The 16,671-nt window shown below is 56.9% G+C and overlaps 3 protein-coding genes across 3 annotated transcripts; 2 read left to right on the top strand and 1 right to left on the bottom strand.

Moving 5' to 3' along the window:
• The first annotated feature begins 274 nt into the window (after positions 1–274).
• PCIF1 (phosphorylated CTD interacting factor 1) lies at positions 275–11,389 on the top strand. The gene is made up of 16 exons (XM_039699727.1): positions 275–413; positions 3,062–3,200; positions 3,381–3,505; positions 3,890–4,027; positions 4,195–4,325; positions 4,547–4,701; positions 4,928–5,075; positions 5,251–5,334; positions 6,080–6,179; positions 6,325–6,487; positions 7,614–7,786; positions 8,225–8,311; positions 8,802–8,986; positions 9,082–9,175; positions 9,383–9,558; positions 10,312–11,389. Exons 2-16 carry the CDS (start codon positions 3,077–3,079, stop codon positions 10,562–10,564), a joined length of 2,136 nt encoding a protein of 711 aa, XP_039555661.1. The 5' UTR covers positions 275–413; positions 3,062–3,076; the 3' UTR covers positions 10,565–11,389.
• Positions 11,390–13,055: 1,666 nt separating this feature from the next.
• LOC120497806 (E3 ubiquitin-protein ligase RNF182-like) lies at positions 13,056–14,593 on the top strand. The gene is made up of 2 exons (XM_039699726.1): positions 13,056–13,151; positions 13,553–14,593. Exon 2 carries the CDS (start codon positions 13,565–13,567, stop codon positions 14,288–14,290), a length of 726 nt encoding a protein of 241 aa, XP_039555660.1. The 5' UTR covers positions 13,056–13,151; positions 13,553–13,564; the 3' UTR covers positions 14,291–14,593.
• A 30-nt stretch (positions 14,594–14,623) lies between these two features.
• LOC120497845 (homeobox protein TGIF1-like) lies at positions 14,624–16,557 on the bottom strand. The gene is made up of 2 exons (XM_039699791.1): positions 16,456–16,557; positions 14,624–16,351 (listed from the first exon to the last, which is right to left on the bottom strand). The coding sequence occupies exons 1-2, from the start codon at positions 16,555–16,557 to the stop codon at positions 15,233–15,235; spliced, it is 1,221 nt and encodes a 406-aa protein (XP_039555725.1). The 3' UTR covers positions 14,624–15,232.
• Positions 16,558–16,671: the final 114 nt, after the last annotated feature.

Raw genomic sequence — 16,671 nt, 5'->3', positions numbered from 1 at the left:
CCGCCACAGCGCGGGCGGGACCGCGACCGCTCCGCGCCCACCGCGGGGCGGTGCCCGCCACAAAGATGGCGCCGGGAGGGCGGGGTGACCGCGCAGCCTCTGCGCATGCTCCACGTAATTCCCCCAAGCGCGGGCTCCGCATCGCGCATGCGCTCCACACCCGCGGCCCCGGCGCAAGATGGCGGCGGCGGGGCGGGCGAGGCGGAGGTGGGGCGGCGGCGGTGGCGGACGCAGCGGTGCCCGGTGCCTGCAGCCCTCGCGCGGCCCCTCCCCGCGGCGCCGTAACGGGCTCCTGTCTCCGCAGCCGCCCCCGCGGGCCAGGCGCGGGACGCCCCGCTATGAGGATGCGGCCCCGGCGCGCCAGCGGCGAGCACGGAGCGACGGCCACGCGTCCCGCCAGGCAGCCCGCCACCGTAAGTACCCGCCCGGCCGGCCGCCGCCCCGCTTAGGCCGCGCCCCCGGACCGCTCCCGGCCGGACTGCAGAGTTGTCGCCGCCGCCGCCTCCTCTCCGCACTCGCTGGGCGCCCCTGGCCGCCCGCCGGCCCCGGCCCGCCGCGCCGAGGAGCTCCGTGCCGTCTTCGCTGCCGGCGGGGCAGCCCCAGGAGGTTCCCGGCCGCTTCCCCGCGCAGACACGGTGCCCCGGTGCCCCGCGAGCGCTGCGCTGCTCCGCTCCGCTCCGGGCCCGCCGGCCGGCGCTCGGAAAGGGGATGGGTGCCGGTGGGGAAGGCGATGGCCTGGCTCCCGGCTCCTGGAGCAGCCGTGGTTCTGGGATGGGGGAGAACCGCGGGGTTGTCCCGGGGGGCTGTCGCTGATCTCCTTTGTCTGCATTTGCTGTTGTCTTGTACAAAATTCTACCTCGGCGAAATGGAAACAAATACCGGTCCTGTTTGCTGTACTTCTTTACTCTGTGTCTCCTTTACCCCTCGCTGTGGTCTCTGGTTGTGCTGCTGCTCTAGGTTGTAAGCTCTCTGGGCAGGGACAGCGTTGTACCGTGTTTGTGAAGCACTGTATGCATTGCCATGGTGTATAAAAACATACCGTAATCACCATAAAATGCTTCCTCTGGATCCCTGTCACTGTCTAAGTCCCAGTGTAGTTACATAAAAGTAGAGTGGCTTCTGCCAGGATTCCTGTTAGTTTGGCTGTTTCCTTTTCGCAGACCTTAAGGGTACTTGGATTTAATACTTGTTAACACTGATCAAGTGATAAAACTTCTTGGCTACTTCCACCATTCCAGTTTATCCATAAATGGGAGGAGGCAGAGCCAGTCACCCTGTTTGACAGCTCTTTTGAGCGATGGGTGGTGAAAAACACTGGCAGGTCACTGGAGCTGGCATGTGCCATCCAGGCTGGCCAGGGCTCCATGCCAGCGCTGTCTGTGATCCTGACAATCATGACTTTGGGAGCTCTGGTCCCCCCAGTACACACCAGTTCACTCCAGGGTGTGCTCTGTAACGTGCAGGATGCAGCAGCAGCTGCATGTGCAAGTGTAGCTTTAGCTTGAGGAGGAGGGACTAAACATCCCTTGGAGGCTTCCTGTGCTCCTGCCTCACAGCCCTGCTGTCTCCAGGGTCCCTGTACCCACGGGCTGACACCAGTCTGAGCTGCTGCCACTGGCCCAGCTCACCTTGGCACCTTTGTGAAGTGGCTGTAAGGACGTGGTGGGGTTGGAGTTCAGGGAGTGTGAGATTGCACAACGCTCACTGCTGAGGCCATTAAAGGTCCCCAGTTGTGTCGTGCACTCTGCAGCAGGCACAGGGCATTACCTGCTTGCTCTGGGGGCAAAGACCCAAACTCCAGGTGTCCACAGTGTCCCACACCTTCCCTTGTGTACCCTGCCTGGAAAGATGGAAACATCTTCTGAGGAGCTGAAGGAGTTGAGTTCCTCAATGCTGACCTCAGCCAGTGCTGTGGGCAACTGAGCTACTGACCACTCACTCTTGACCAGTTTTTGCTCCTGCCATTCTGTTCTGAAATAGCCACTGGCCTTTATGTGCAGTGAAGGCTTCAAATCCAAGTGACTTAGCCCCCAAAGTCCAGAGTTTTTATTGGAGAGCTCCTGCACGTGGCTCCTGCTGCCAGGTAGTGTGCTGCTCAAGTGAGGAGCACACTGTGCACAGCCTTGTGCTGCTGCTGCCCTGACTGTGCTGGTGTGTGCTGTGAGGTGTCTCCAAAGCCTGAATAGAGTTAAGTGTCTGAGGTAGCTGGGAATTATGTAAAATGCCTTGTTTCCCCCCAGTTCATTGGCAGTGTGTTTTGGGCTGCCAGAGAAGAGCAATCTGTGGCGCTGTTTCAGAAACTTCCCCAGGGGAAGAGTGGTGACTAAGAGAGGAAAAGCCTGGCTGTTTCTCTCCAGCTGGCAACATTAAATTATGATTAAGAGGAGCTTTATTGTTCCAACAGACCTTCTTTTGCATAACTGTTGTTATGCAGATGAAAAAGCAGCAAGGGTCAAAACAGCTGGCTGAGGCCCTGCTTGTGGGACTAGGACTAGGACTAGGACGTGTCAGCCTGGGACACGCAGAGGGTAATAATTCAGGAGCTCCTGACTCCCAGCCTGTGGTTTTCTGAACCACAGAAGTTGTTAGTGAACCTCCAGTGCTATTTTCTAGAGCAGATTTTTTTTTTTTAATGAAAGGCTTTTGTTGAAATGATGTGCAGTTATGTGTGTGAGAGTTGATTCAAACTGTCTCTGAGGATAACAGATCAGACCTGGCCAGTGGTTTTGGTGTGGCAGAAGGTGGCACATAATCACAGAGGAGCTTATGTTATTTTTTTATGATCTGATGCTTCACTCTTTGGAGAGATCTAGCTTGAAAGGGAATATTTTGAATGCTGGCCTGAAGAACACCCTGACTAACCCCATTTAATGCTGAGCATTCCTCGTAGCTCGTTGTATCCAGGATAACAGTTGTTTTTCAGGGCTGAGGTGCGGTTTGCATGTACTGGTTCAATCCCTGTTTTTTATCAGAATGAACTTGTATTGCTACACCTGAGTGTGCCAAGCAGATATGGGACCTTTTCCTGCTGTAACACTGGATATTACTCTGTTTTTTCCAGTGTGGTTGCTGAGAAATGGCCAATGAGAATCACAGAAGCCCTGCGGAGGAAGCGTCTCTCATGAGTCACTCACCTGGCACCTCCAACCAGAACCAGCCCAGCTCCCCCAAACCCATGCGCCTGGTACAGGACCTGCCAGGTACCAGCTCTGCCCTCGGGCACTCTGCAGGGCCCTGCCAGGGGGGAAGGGGCTGAAACAGAGCTGCCAAGGGAGGCCGGGAATCGTGTGTGTTCAGAGTGTGCTGTGACAGTGCTGGGCACCTGCAGGACAGGTCTGTGGTGCAGGATGCTCCTCTCCTGACTCTCACTGTCCTCTCAGATGAGCTGGTGCAGGCTGGCTGGGAGAAGTGCTGGAGCAAGCGGGAGAACCGCCCCTACTACTTCAACCGCTTCACCAACCAGTCTCTGTGGGAAATGCCTGTGCTGGGACAGCACGATGTCATAGTAAGTGCTCACTCACCTTGGGAAGCTCTGCCAGGACTGGGGTCTTCATGGTCTGTGGGAGGGTCTTCTGTGCCTTCAGAACTCCTTGCTCGGTCCATTGTCTGGCATGATTCTGGGGTAGTGTTCCTCTGTCAGGTGTTGCTGTTCCAGGAGTCATGCACCTCTCAAAGAACAGTCAGCCTGGGGGATTTGTGATGAGTTTTTCTCATTATTTTTAAAAAGCATATAGACATCTAGAAGAGAATCTTTCAGCTTTGTGCACGTGTGACTAGGAATAAGGACATCCTTATTTGCATCCACGTGGGAGCTGGGAGCAGTGCAGTGGGATGCTGCAGTGGCAGTGGGTGAGCTTGACGTGTGCTGTTGTTGTTTGGACTCTCATAGTCAGACCCTCTGGGACTGAACGCGGCTCCAATGCCGCTGGAAGGTGGGGTGGCAGATGCTTCTGTGGAGAGCAAGCAGAGGAAGAGGAGGTTCTCAGAAGAGGTTCCACCAAGTGGCAACAGTGTGAAGAAGCCCAAGGTGGGTATGGTGCTCTGAAACAAACATGTGCAGTCTGAAACCAGGGGGGGCTGGAGGGCTCACAGGGGTCTCCTGCGTGGTGTTCTGGTGTGGGACTGTTTGATTCACTGGGCTGCTTCTCCTTTACCTGTCTCTCTGGTGCAGTAATTCATCTTTCACACACACAGGCGGATGTCCCAGGGAACTCAGCTGCTCAGCCAGTCCCCAGCTCTCCCAGTATTCCAGGAACCTCTGTTTTGAAGGCATGGTGTGTTTCACCTGAAGACAAACAACAGGCAGCTCTTCTACGACCAACAGAGTGAGTTGTCTCCATTTGTCTTCTGTTCCTTTCTCAGTGAAGTGTTTGAGACACACAGGTTTCCAGATATCTTTGAGAAACCTGAGGGATAAATCACTGCTAAGAGTCTTGGTAGTTTGGTTTCCACACTGGTGAAATAGCCCAAGGAAGCATCTTTAAAAGTAATATTTGATAATTAACCAATAATCTGATTATCCTGATGACATTTTCTTCTGCCTCAGAGTATACTGGGACCTGGATATTCAGACAAATGCTGTGATTAAGCAGAGGGCACCATCAGAAGTGCTTTCTCCACACCCCGAGGTGGAGCTGCTTCGGTCCCAGCTCATTCTCAAGCTGCGGCAGCATTACCGTGAGCTCTGCCAGCAGAGAGAAGGTGAGTTTCTCTTGGCTTCCTTTGATTTCCTTCTCAGCTCTAGTGTTGTGGTGATCTGACTTTTGTTTTGTGCCTGTCTAGTCTCTGTGTTCTCTTTTTGTGATGGTTATGCTCTGTGGAATTGTCGGTTAATTGATTAGGCAGAACTTTGTTGTGATGATCCTTATCAGAGCTACTGGGCACTTCTGTATTGTATTGATTAGATCCTTCTTCTGTGCCTCTCCAGGGATTGACCCCCCAAGGGAGTCATTTAATCGCTGGATGTTGGAGAGGAAAGTGGTTGATAAAGGGACAGATCCTCTTTTACCGAGTGACTGCGAGCCAGTAGTGTCTCCTTCCATGTTCAGAGAGATCATGAATGACATTCCCATCAGGTACTGTTCACAGACAGAGCACCTTGTTGGGATGGTTCTGGGTCTGTCTGGTCTGGTGATTTACCTGCCACAGTTCTGCTGTGGTGCTTCCATTTGTTTGGATGCTGGTGAAGGAAAGCTGAGGAACTGAACCTGTCTTTGTGAGACTCATGCATATGAATTTAACTTACCTCAGGTTATCCAGAATTAAGTTCCGAGAGGAAGCCAAGAGGCTGCTCTTCAAGTATGCTGAGGCTGCGAAACGACTGATTGAATCCAGGTGGGAGCTCTTCTTGCAGTGCTGTCACGTTCAGAAAAGACAGAAGGGCTATAGGGGCTTCTCATCCTGCCTTATCCAGCATGGGCATAATGTTATTGAGGAAAAGCAAGGTTAGGAGCGTACAGAAGAAAAACAGTACTGCTGGAGCCATCTTTTGATAATGACCTGTAAAATGTAGTACTGGGGAGCTGGATGTGTGTGGAGACAACGAAGTACTGGGTGTGGAATGTCTTTTGTTATCCCTGAGATAAAATCAGGAAAATCAGGAGTGCTTGGGCACTCTCTGCTATTGCAGAGCAACAAGCTTAGAGTGGCATTTTGTATACAAGATAGGGTTTTTCTGACCAGTTCTGCCACAGGAGACAGAACTGAGGAAGATAGTGAGAGAGAACCTTGTGGGGAAAGGAAAAGCTTGCAAACAGGGTAGTTTTCTCTAGGTCACAAGCCCCTAGCAGTACTTGAAAATTAGAGGCAGTATTAAAATGGACCACTGCCATGACAAATAAAGGCTGTGTGGGCCTCTCCTGTTGCAGAGAGGACAGCAGCCAGTACACCAAATTTTTGAGAGAATATAGCAGTCCACAACCATGCAAACATCTGGAACGCCTTTCCAGAGAACTGGAGGGGAGTGACAGGGATGGGCCTTGACAAGTGACAGTGTCCACATTCCTCACTGATAGAAAACTTTGGAGGAGGGTGGGATATTTTGCTGTGCAGTTGTGTTAAATTTTTCCCGTTTTTGCAGGAGTGCTTCCCCAGACAGCAGGAAGGTGGTGAAGTGGAATGTGGAGGACACCTTCAGCTGGCTGCGACGGGACCATTCTGCCTCCAAGGAGGACTACATGGTCAGTGTGCCACTCATGTGTGGCTGGGCACAGGGAGCTGGGGAGGGGGCATGTGGGGACAGGTACAGGTCCTTCTGGAGACACTGAAGACCCCTGGAGAGCCAGTGGTGGCCATGTGAGAGACTCTGGTTCTCTGTTTCCACAGGACCGCCTGGAGCACCTACGCAAACAGTGTGGGCCCCACGTGTCTGCTGCAGCCAAGGACTCTGTTGAAGGCATCTGCAGTAAAATTTACTACATATCCCTGGAATACGTCAAGCGCATCCGGGAGAAGCATCTTGCCATACTCAAAGAGAACAATATCTCTGGTATGCAGCCAGCTTTGAAGAGCTGTAGAGTGCAGTGCTGCATTTAAAGGCCTCATGGTCTGGCCTGTCCTTATTCAGAGAGTGTTGCCTGTTGGGAGGGCAGCTCTGTCTCCAGATGTTAGAAAGTATGTGTTTCAAAATAAGAAACAGCCAGTCCAACATAGACCTCAGCTTTCAGTCACAGTGTCTGTGCAGTGACAGACTGTCTTCCAGCAGATGTGACCAGCTGTAATATCAGATACTACAAATATGTGATTTGCCAGGATGAAGTAACTTGTTAGGAGCAGGCCACACTGAGCAGGGCATTTGTTCATTTCACTGGACCATGGTTTTTTGCTTTGCTGCTTCATGAGTTCCTGGGAACAGCTGACACCTCCTTAGTAATGCTAAGTATTTTCCCTTTATTCTCATTTGCCATTTTTCTTGTGTTCTCAGCTCCTTTCTGCACCCCTCTGCCTCCCAGTTTGTCACTGTGCACCCTTTCTTGGCAGAGTTCATGTTCCTTCATCTTTTCTCCGTCCTTTCTTTCGCTCATGCCTGTACATCTGCCTCTAGTCAGCTTTTCCTTCCTCCATGGGGCCTGCTCCTTTCATTGCCACTGTTTGTAGTCCTGTCTCCTTCTGGGTCCTGGCTCTCCTCAGGCTCCCTTCAGGTCCCAATGTCTGCCTTTTGCCATTGTTTTTGATGCTTATCTTCCAACCCCATTAAGTCAGAGATTCCTTCCAGCTGATTTATGAACTCTCCCTGAAGCTGAGGCAATGGATAACCACAAGGTGCAGGGAGATTCCTTTGTCTCCTGCATTTGGCAGGTTTTAAACTTTTATTGTGCTTTGGATGAGTTTGGGGCAAACTGAAAGAAGAAACAGTAGCAACAAAAAGAGTGTTTTATTTGTTTGGAACATGCCTCAGGATGCTGGGGTGACTGTGTGCTGTCTGCATTGGGGAATCAGCTTTGAACTTAGGTAGCTGCCTACAAGGTCTGTAAGGGACCACCATGGTGGTTTTTTGGGAGGACCACCCTGCTCTTCAGCCCTATTTAGTTTGCTGTGTCTTCTGAGGTGGACTGAAGACTGGTCCCGAATACCCTTGGCTTCTCACAGGCTGCCTTTCTGTTCATTCTCCAAAGCTGAGGTAGAAGCTCCTGAGGTCCAGGACAGGCTGGTGTACTGCTACCCCGTGAGACTGGCCATCCCCTCGCCGCCACTGCCCAGCGTGGAGATGCACATGGAGAACAACGTGGCGTGCGTGCGGTACAAGGGGGAGATGGTCAAAGTCAGCCGCAACTACTTCAGCAAGCTGGTAAGGGCTGGGGGCTGGCTCTGCTGCCCCTGGGCCAGGGTCATCTCCTGGGCAGGGCTGGGCAGAGGCTGGCCAGCTGACCCTGCAGGGCTGTCACACGCTGCCATGGCCATGAGGACAGCTACTCTCACCTTAGCTGGGGTCAGGCTCTGCTGGGAGTATTTCCCAGGTGTTGGGTGTGTGCTCTGAATAAATGTTGTGCTGCCAGAACATTGTACTCAAATCAAGGCAACCCTTGCTGAGAGACACGTGCTGCTGTGGTGGTTCATTCATTTCGTGTTAGTGACAAGCTGGTGGCTCACACAGTGACAGCAGATGTGCTGACAACTCCCTGCAGAGCCCACCTGCTCCTCAGCCTCCCTCTCCCTGTCACAATGTGCATGTATCACCATAGCGTGGCTGTTCCCAGTGTCTTCAATGGCTGGCTTTCTCTTCCAGTGGCTTCTTTATCGGTACAGCTGCATCGACGACTCAGGCTTTGAAAAGTTCCTGCCCAGGGTTTGGTGCCTTCTCCGTCGATATCAGGTACGGTCTCACCACAGCTGTACATCAGAAAGCCTTGGTAGCACTGGGGACTTGTCTTTGCTCTGGGAAAGGGTCACAGCTTTGGGAGCCTGGAGCAACATGGGGTTTAAACTGGGTCTGTAGTCTGCTCATGCTATGCTGAGGTAGGACTGTAGACCGGGGAGTAGTTCTGGTCTTGACACGAGACTTTGGTGTGGGTAAAAATCTTTGTGAAGGAAACCTTCAGTAGCAGTTGACTCTGAGGGGCAGCTGAAGGGTCACGTGGGTACAAGAGAAAACTGATGGTTTTGTGGTGTCAGAGTTGGATAAAATCTCTAAAGAACATTCTTGGGTACATGCAGGGACCTACACGAATTTGAGAAAGGACGAGGGGGCCCTGCATACCTAGAGGAGTGGGTGCATGGACATGTGGCCCTGGGTCCATGCTCAGTGAAGGGAACAGCAGGAACAGCGAGTGCTGGCACGGCTCACCAGGGTTTGCTCTCCTCAGATGATGTTCGGTGTGGGGCTGTATGAAGGGACTGGTCTGCAAGGGGCACTTCCCGTGCACATCTTTGAAGCCCTCCACAAGCTCTTTGGAGTGAGTTTTGAATGCTTTGCCTCGCCCCTGAATTGCTATTTTAAACAGTACTGTTCAGCCTTCTTGGACACAGACGGGTATTTTGGATCCAGGGGGTGAGTATTACGTTCCCTTGCTCTGCGTGGGTGTGGATGCATGCCCGTGAGATGACTCAGGACAAGCTGATGGGGATCTTTGCCTCTTTCTCCAGCCCGTGCCTGGATTTCTTCCCTATAAGTGGTTCTTTTGAGGCAAATCCTCCATTCTGTGAGGAGCTGATGGACGCCATGGTCTCTCACTTTGAGGTATGTCTGCTCACAGTGGGGTTGTTTGGGATGGAGCTGTGCTGTCCATCCTCTGCTCCTCACCATTCCTGTGCCCTGAGGGCAGGGACAGAGGACAGTGACAGCTGGGCACTGCTCTTGAAGCAGAAGCATTTCCTTTCTGTAGGACTCATTAAACACGTCATTGCTCACTCAGTGCTGAGGTTGTTCCTTTTCTTCTTGCACTAGAAACTGCTGGAGAGCTCCAGCGAGCCGCTCTCCTTCATTGTGTTCATCCCTGAGTGGCGGGACCCCCCCACGCCAGCGCTGACGCGCATGGAGCAGAGCAAGTTCAAGCGACACCAGCTCATCCTGCCCGCCTTCGATCACGAGTACCGCAGCGGGTCCCAGCATGTCTGCAAAAAGTAGGCTTTGTTCTCAGATCCTTTGGGAACACAGCTCTGAAGCTGTGTGACAGAAATATCCTCTCCCAAGCTGAAATCAGTGGGAAGCAGGGAGCAGGCAAGGACAAGCGCACACATCATCACTTTGGGTGTTTAGGATGGGCAGACAGCATGGTGAATTCAACGTCTGTTTAATGACTGCTAACTTTAGCTTGTGAGAGGTGTGTGCCTTGGGCACGAGTCCAGCTGGAACAGGTCACACCTGTGGCACTGATCTGTGCCTCTGCCAGCCCTCAGGCCTGGTAGCTGCTTGTGCTGCAGCAGCTGGATGTCACTGGGGGAGCAGAGGCAAGGGGCAGCAGGGGTTTGGTCCCCAGTGGGGCAGCCTGGTCTTTGCTCTGCTGCTGAGGCAACAAGTGTGAGCAGCAGCTTGTTAAAGCAACAGGTGCCTGAACACTGAAGTTCTTACCTGCTTAGGACTGATGCCTCACTGAGTCCCCTCTGCAGGGACAGCAAGGTTCCAGCACATGCGTGTACTGGTAGGGAGCACTGGGACTCTGCAGCACCAGTGTTTTCTTCCCTCTGGAAGCTTAGAAGCCTCTGCTGTACTCAGAACTGCCTGAGGCTACACTGTGCCTCCCTTCTACTCAGAATAATGAGAGAAAGGATAGGACAAATACTTGTCCTAGTGCAGGCAGGAAGAGGAGGAGCAGGTGTTGAGGGCTTTAGGCGGGGACCAGGGGAGGTGCTGATGCCTGTGCTCTTCCCTTGCAGGGAGGAGATGTACTACAAGGCTGTGCACAACACAGCCGTCCTCTTCCTGCAGAACAGCGCCGGCTTTGCCAAGTGGGAGCCCACGCCGGAGCGGCTGCAGGAGCTCGTTGCAGCCTACAAGCATTCAGGCCGAACCCTCAGCTCCTCGTCTTCCTCCTCCTCGTCCTCATCCTCCTCCTCCTCCTCCACAGCGGACAAAGAGCGGGAGCTGGGCCGAGAGCAGAGCAGCAGCCGAGAGACTAATCCCAACTAAGGCAGAGGTGCGAGGCAGCAGGGGAGGTGCCGGTGGCCCCGGGGGAGGCTGGCCGGGGCAGCAGAGACTGCTGGCTGCGCAGCACGGCCCGGGACTCCTGCGCAGCAGCTCCACGGCACCTGCTCTCCTCTGCGAACTGCACGCCAGCCCCCAGGAGCCGGGAGCGTCCGGCGGCCGGTGGGAGAGGAGGCTCAGCCACAGCCCTCAGCAGGGGCAGGGAGCCCAGTGTGGCGCGGCAGGAGGAGCCGGTGGCTCCGCGACGCCGGAGCGCCGAGGGAAGGGACAGCCAGAGCTGGACGCACGCGTGGGCAGGCAGAAGGACGGCGGGACGGACGGACAGACGGAGGGATGGATGATGGTGGCAAGCGCGAGTGCTGGGCGCTGAGCGCCGCGGCCGGAGGGGCCCCGGCAGGAGAGGGACGGGCAGAGCCCGGGGGCTCCTGCGGCCGGACTGCCCGGCACGGCTCCGTGTCCAGAGTGTAAATAGTTCTGTCTGCGGCGCCCACGCTCCTCGTGGGGCTGCTCCCATCGCATCTGTGTTTCTTTCTCATGTGTGAGTCCTGTGTTCGCTGACACTGTGTCCCAGAGGGGAGGAGCAGAGGAGAAGAGTTTCTTTGGTGTGTAAAGATGTCTTTGCAGCTGTTTTGTAGTCATTGTGGTTTTTATGCGGAGCCTCCGGGCTTTATTTAACCTTCTTGGGTTTTGTTTTGTAAGGATTAATTTAACACCGCTAACCATTTTATTACTTTTATCAAGAAGAGCAAAATCTATTTTTGATTTCTGTTTCCTAGTTCTTAGGAACATTAAAACCAGCATACAGCCCTGCTTGTGTCCATGATTTCTTTGGTGTATGGGGTCTGTGCTCACCCCTGTGTGGTCTCTGCCTGGGTGGAAGGCAGAAAAATGTTGGGGTTTGATTTTTCAGAACTGTCTGGCATCTGCCCTCTTCCAGGCAGCCCTGCCCTCCCTGGTGAGTTTTGTTTCCTAATGACCAGTGTGAGCCCTGAAGCAGCCTGATCACCACGCTGCTCCAGTGAGGTTTTGGTGCTCTCCCATTGGAGAAGTGCAGGGAAGTGCACTCTGACTCAAAGTACCTTTGGACTCTGGGGCAGGCAACACAGCCAGCCTCTCCTGTGGGGTGCCACAATGCTGCTGGTGCTGGACCAGTGCCACAGCAGTGACTGTGCCACCCTGAAGTGGGCAGGAATTGCCCAGCACCAGATGCTGCCCACTCCAAGAGGCTTCAAAGCTCTCCAGAGATGCTTTTGATGGTGACAAGAAGATCACTGATGTCCTTTAAGTCAGGGCAGTTGGGAATGTCAGCTGTGAATGTGACAGTTTGTAAAACCTTTTTTCCCTCTTTAATCATTGGTTTTGAGATCACTGATGTCCTTTAAGTCAGGGCAGTTGGGAATGTCAGCTGTGAATGTGACAGTTTGTAAAAAAGTTTCCCTCTTTAATCATTGGTTTTGTCCCAAGATCACCTGCTCCCGGGTGAGCAGAGATGAGCTGATGCTGGGAGTGTGCCTGACCCATCCCGTGGTCAGTCAGTGCACACTGAGCCCTCTGCCTGCTCCCTCAGGTGAGGGGGCAGTTACCTGGTAGAGTATCCAGTGGCCGTGGTCTCACAGGGACGTGTAAGTGAGATCAGTGGCCAGAAGCCTGGTGGCATGGGCTGCTTCTCAAGTCACCTTTATTCTGACAGAGCAAGAGATGATCAACAGGGCACATCAGGTTGACACTGGTGGCATTTCAAGGGCAGATAACCAGAACTAGGTCAGTCTGAGAGGGGCTGTGGTGTGAGGGGCATCTGTGGTAGGGTTGGGAGCAGTGGGTGGGTAAATTAGGCAGGACTGAGGGGAATGAGGCACACCAGGAGCTGAAGCCCTCACATGAGAGCTCTCTGACAGGCTGTACTAAACCTGGGCGATTTGGATGGAAAGGCCCTCACTACTATTGTCCCTGTGGTGGGCAGTGCTGCCACTCTCCTGTCTGGAGGGAAGGAGGGGATCTCTTTTGCCCCCCAGGGCTGCTGGAAACCCCCTGTAAGGGCAGCAGCTGGGGCTGGATTTGACTGAGCTTGGGAATCACAACCTGCAGTGCAGGATGTGCGGGGGGCTTGGCTGTGCCCAGCCTGAACCTGCCAAGTGCTGTGTCCCCCGAGTGCCCCCAGCTCGACCCCCCGGGCATGCTGAGCCCCAGGCGCCGCTACTGCAGGCCCCACGCCGGGAAGGGGCTCAGGGCTGACCGTGAGCGGGGAATCCCGGAGTACCGGGATCCGCACCGATCCCGCACCAAACCCCGCACCGCCCCCTGCACCGACCCCTGCGCTGCCCCTCAGCAGCCGGCGGGGCCCGGTTCTGCGGGAGGAGGCTCCGCAGGGCTCCGGCACGGCCCGTCCGAGCTCCCCCTCCGTTCCCCGCTCCCGTTACCGGGCCAACGCCGCGGCGCTGCCGGCGGCCCCTGCGCCGTGCTCGCCCCCGCAGCGCGGCGGGCACGCCGCCGCCGAGCCCACCGGTGCCACCGAGCCCGCCGGCGGCGGGCACCGACCCGCCGCTGAGTCGCCGCCGGGAGCTGCGGAGCGCAGGTACGGGAGAGGATGCGGTGCGGGCCGGGAGCGGGGGCGGGAGCACGGCAGCGGGGTGCCCGCCGGCGGCAGAGCCGGTGTTCGGAGCCATCCCGGGGCCCCAGCGAACCCACGCGCGCCGTGAGGGCCAAAGATGCGTCCGGGAGCTGCCCTTCCGCCGGCGCCGGCCCCTGGCAGCGATTTTTTCCCCGCAAAGCAGCGGCGGGGATGACGGCGAGTGCCAGCGCCGGCGGCACCGGGCGGGGGTTGGAGTCGGGGCCGGGGAGGGGCTGTGGCCACCATTGTGCTGTCACTGCCCCACTCTGCCGCCGAGCCCCGGGGTCTGGCCGGGACAATGACCACGGCAGGCAGCGGCCCGGGGCCTGCCCCAGCCCTGGCTGACAGCGGTGCCCTCCCTGCAGCCCACCAGGAGCATGGCCCAGCCAGAGAGCAAGCTGGTGTCCCCGCCGGTGGCACCCTCGTCCCCCGAGCTGGAGTGCCACATCTGCTACAGCCGCTTCGACGCCCGTGCCCGCAGGCCCAAGCTGCTCCGCTGTGGCCATCGCCTCTGTGCCCGCTGCCTGCGCAGGATTGTTCCCCCGGGGGACACTTCAACCCCCCAGCTCCGCTGCCCCTTCTGCCGCCAGCACAGCCCGGTGCCGGGCGGGGACGTGCAGCAGCTGCAGGATGACTGTGAGGCACTGGCGCTGCTGACAGGCCGTGAACGGGCCAAGAAACGGGGCCCGCCCCTCTCTCCTGAGGTACTCCTTTGCCCCAGCGTGCTGGAGCCCACATCCAGCCCCGACTGCCTGGTTGTCACCATCCTGGAGGTGCCAGAGGACGTAGCCCCACCGGAGAGCCTGGGCAGGCTGGAGGTGGTGCGGCTGTACCGCCCCACGAGCCTGGGTGCCCTGCCCTGCCACGGCCCCGGGCAGAAGTGGCGCTCCTGGGGCTGGCAAGCCATCCCCCGCTTCATTCTGGGCGTCCTCTGCCTCCTCTACTTCAGCTCCCTGCCCTTCGGCATCTACCTCCTGCTCATCGAGCACCACAGCCTGGGCATCATCCTGGTCAGTCTTGTGCCCTCCACCCTCCTCCTCTGCATTGTCTACAGCCTCTGCCAGTGCCTGTGCCTGGAGGTCTTTGGGTTCCCCCACTCCTGACCCTGCACAGCCACCCCCTGTGCCTGAGCCAGGCCGGATTTGGGTTCCTTGAGGTACACACGTCCTCTGACCCACAGCATGCTCCGCCTGGGCCACGGGGAGAAGCTCAGTGCCTGGTGCCTTCCCGTGCAGAGCAGCACTGTCTTTTCCATGTGGGTGCTCACACTGGCTGGAGCAGCTGCAGGAGCTCGTGTCAGCCTACAAGCATTTGGGCCAGACCTCGGCTCTTGCCCTCCTCCACAGCAGACAAAGAGCAGGAGCCAGGAGGACACCGATGCCAGCAGAGTGCTGGGCACTGCAGCCAGATGGCAGGAGAGGGACGGGAGAGCCCGGGGGCTCCTGCAGCCGGACTGCCCGGCACGGCTCCGTGTCCAGAGTGTAAATAGTTCTGTCTGCGGCGCCCACGCTCCTCGTGGGGCTGCTCCCATCGCATCTGTGTTTCTTTCTCATGTGTGAGTCTCGTGTTCGCTGACACTGTGTCCCAGAGGGGAGGAGTGGAGGAGTTTCTTTGGTGTGTAAAGATGTCTTTGCAGCTATTTTGTAGTCATTGTGGGTTTTCTTTTCTTTTTTTTTTTTTTTTTTTTTTGCACAGCCTCCAGTCTCTATTTAACCTCCTTGGGTTTTGTTTTGTAAGGATTAATTTAATACTGCTAACCATTTTATTACTTTTATTAAGAAGAGCTAAGTCTATTTTTAATCTCTGCCTTGGACCTGCCCTGCTTCACAGGGGCTCCTCTCTGAGGTACTGGCAGTGAAATTACCCTACCACCTCTGCTGGCACCCCTGCATCCCCACCACACACAGGCACACCAGGAGACCCAAGACAGAGTCACATTTATTACTGTTTTGTGTCCCTCCCACTCTCCTTGGTGAGGCAGCTGCTGGATCTCATGCCTGTCTCTCCTGTCATGCCCTTGGGGACAGGGCGTGACTGTCCCAGCCCTATAGCTGCTCCAGCACCACTGGCACCCCCGGAGGACACCCGTTCTTGCTGGGGGAAGATTCCAGCATCTCTGCCACACTCCAGATCTTGGGTTTCTGGGGCTGCTTGTCCTGCCCAGGGCCTGTTGTCACCTCGGGGCTGCCCCCGCACCCATCCTGCATGGGGCTGGAACTGGGAATGGGGACGGCCCCTGACGGGACCCCCTCGCCCTCGCTGTCCTCGCCATCCGAGGCGCTGTGTGTGGCCCAGCTCGCCTTTTTCTCCTTCTTGAGGCGCCGGCGGGCATTGGCGAACCAGGTGGAGACCTGGGTGAGGCTCATCCGGCTGACCACGGCCAGCATCACCTTCTCCCCCTTGCTGGGGTAGGGGTTCCTGGGGTGTCGCGCCAGCCAAGCCTTCAGTGCCCCGGTGCTCTCTCGCGCCGCCGCCTTCACCCGCCCCGGCTCTGCGGGCAGCCCCAGCGGCACCTCGTAGGGTGCTGAGACCTGGAGGGGCACAGGGGCGTCAGGGTGGGACAGGGGGGCGTGACAGCCAGAGGAGAGGGGCTGTGGGATGTCAGGGCTCGGCCCCTTGTGCGTGGCAGAGGGCAGAGCTGAATCCTGCCCGCCGTTTTCCTCTCCCGTGGGCACCCCAAGTGCCAAGTGCAGGACGGTGTGTGTGTGCGGGCAGGAGAATGCCGGGGCCTCGGGACAGCAGGTCCCCAGCCCCGATTCCAACCACCCCGCACAGTCCCATCCCGGTCCCGGGAGAGCCCCGCATCCCGTTCCTCCCCGGAGCCGCACGCGGCACTTACCAGGGGCGTCACGAGGCTGAGCGGGGCTGGCAGGAGGCTGTACCCGGCCAAAACGGGACAGGGGCAGGAGTAGGGGCAGGGGCAGGGCAGGAGGGCTTGGGGCGGCCCTCGCAGGGTCCCCCAAGGCCCCCCGCAGCCTCCCAGCTCTTGTCCTGGGCTCCTCTCGCCCCGAGGTGCTGCCATTCTGCAGGAGAGGAGCCGGGGAGCTGCTCCCGGGTCTTTTATAGCTGCTGGGGTCTGCAGTGACTGACAGCTGATTAGGGGGTATTAGCACCCACGAGAGCAGCAGCAGGATCTGGGGCACCTGATACCCCCCCTTCCCCAGCTACTGTTGGGCAGGGACTTGCAGGGACCGTCCTTGCCTGCCTGCCACCAGCCAGAGCCCTGCTCCCTCCCAGCCCCCCAGCTCAGCTCCCAGGGATGGGGTACGATGGCACCCTGGGGCGGCACACGGAGCCCCACGACACCCAGAGCCACAAGCACACAGCCCAGCTGGGGCTTCACTGCAGTGCTGAGCTGTGCCCCATCCATGCCCCAGCCCTGACTTGGGGCTGGGGGTGGCAGAGCCCCCTATGCTGTGGAAGGTTGGAGGGCCAGGGGCTGGTGGAAGAATTACAGCCTGGTGGGGGGACAGCGACCCATGCT

This window comes from Passer montanus, unplaced genomic scaffold (genome assembly GCF_014805655.1).
Source record: "Passer montanus isolate IOZ18808 unplaced genomic scaffold, ASM1480565v1 scaffold139, whole genome shotgun sequence".
Classification (NCBI taxonomy): Eukaryota; Metazoa; Chordata; class Aves; order Passeriformes; family Passeridae; genus Passer; species Passer montanus.
Note: the sequence above shows the minus strand (reverse complement) of the source record. Positions and strands in the feature narration are given on the sequence as shown.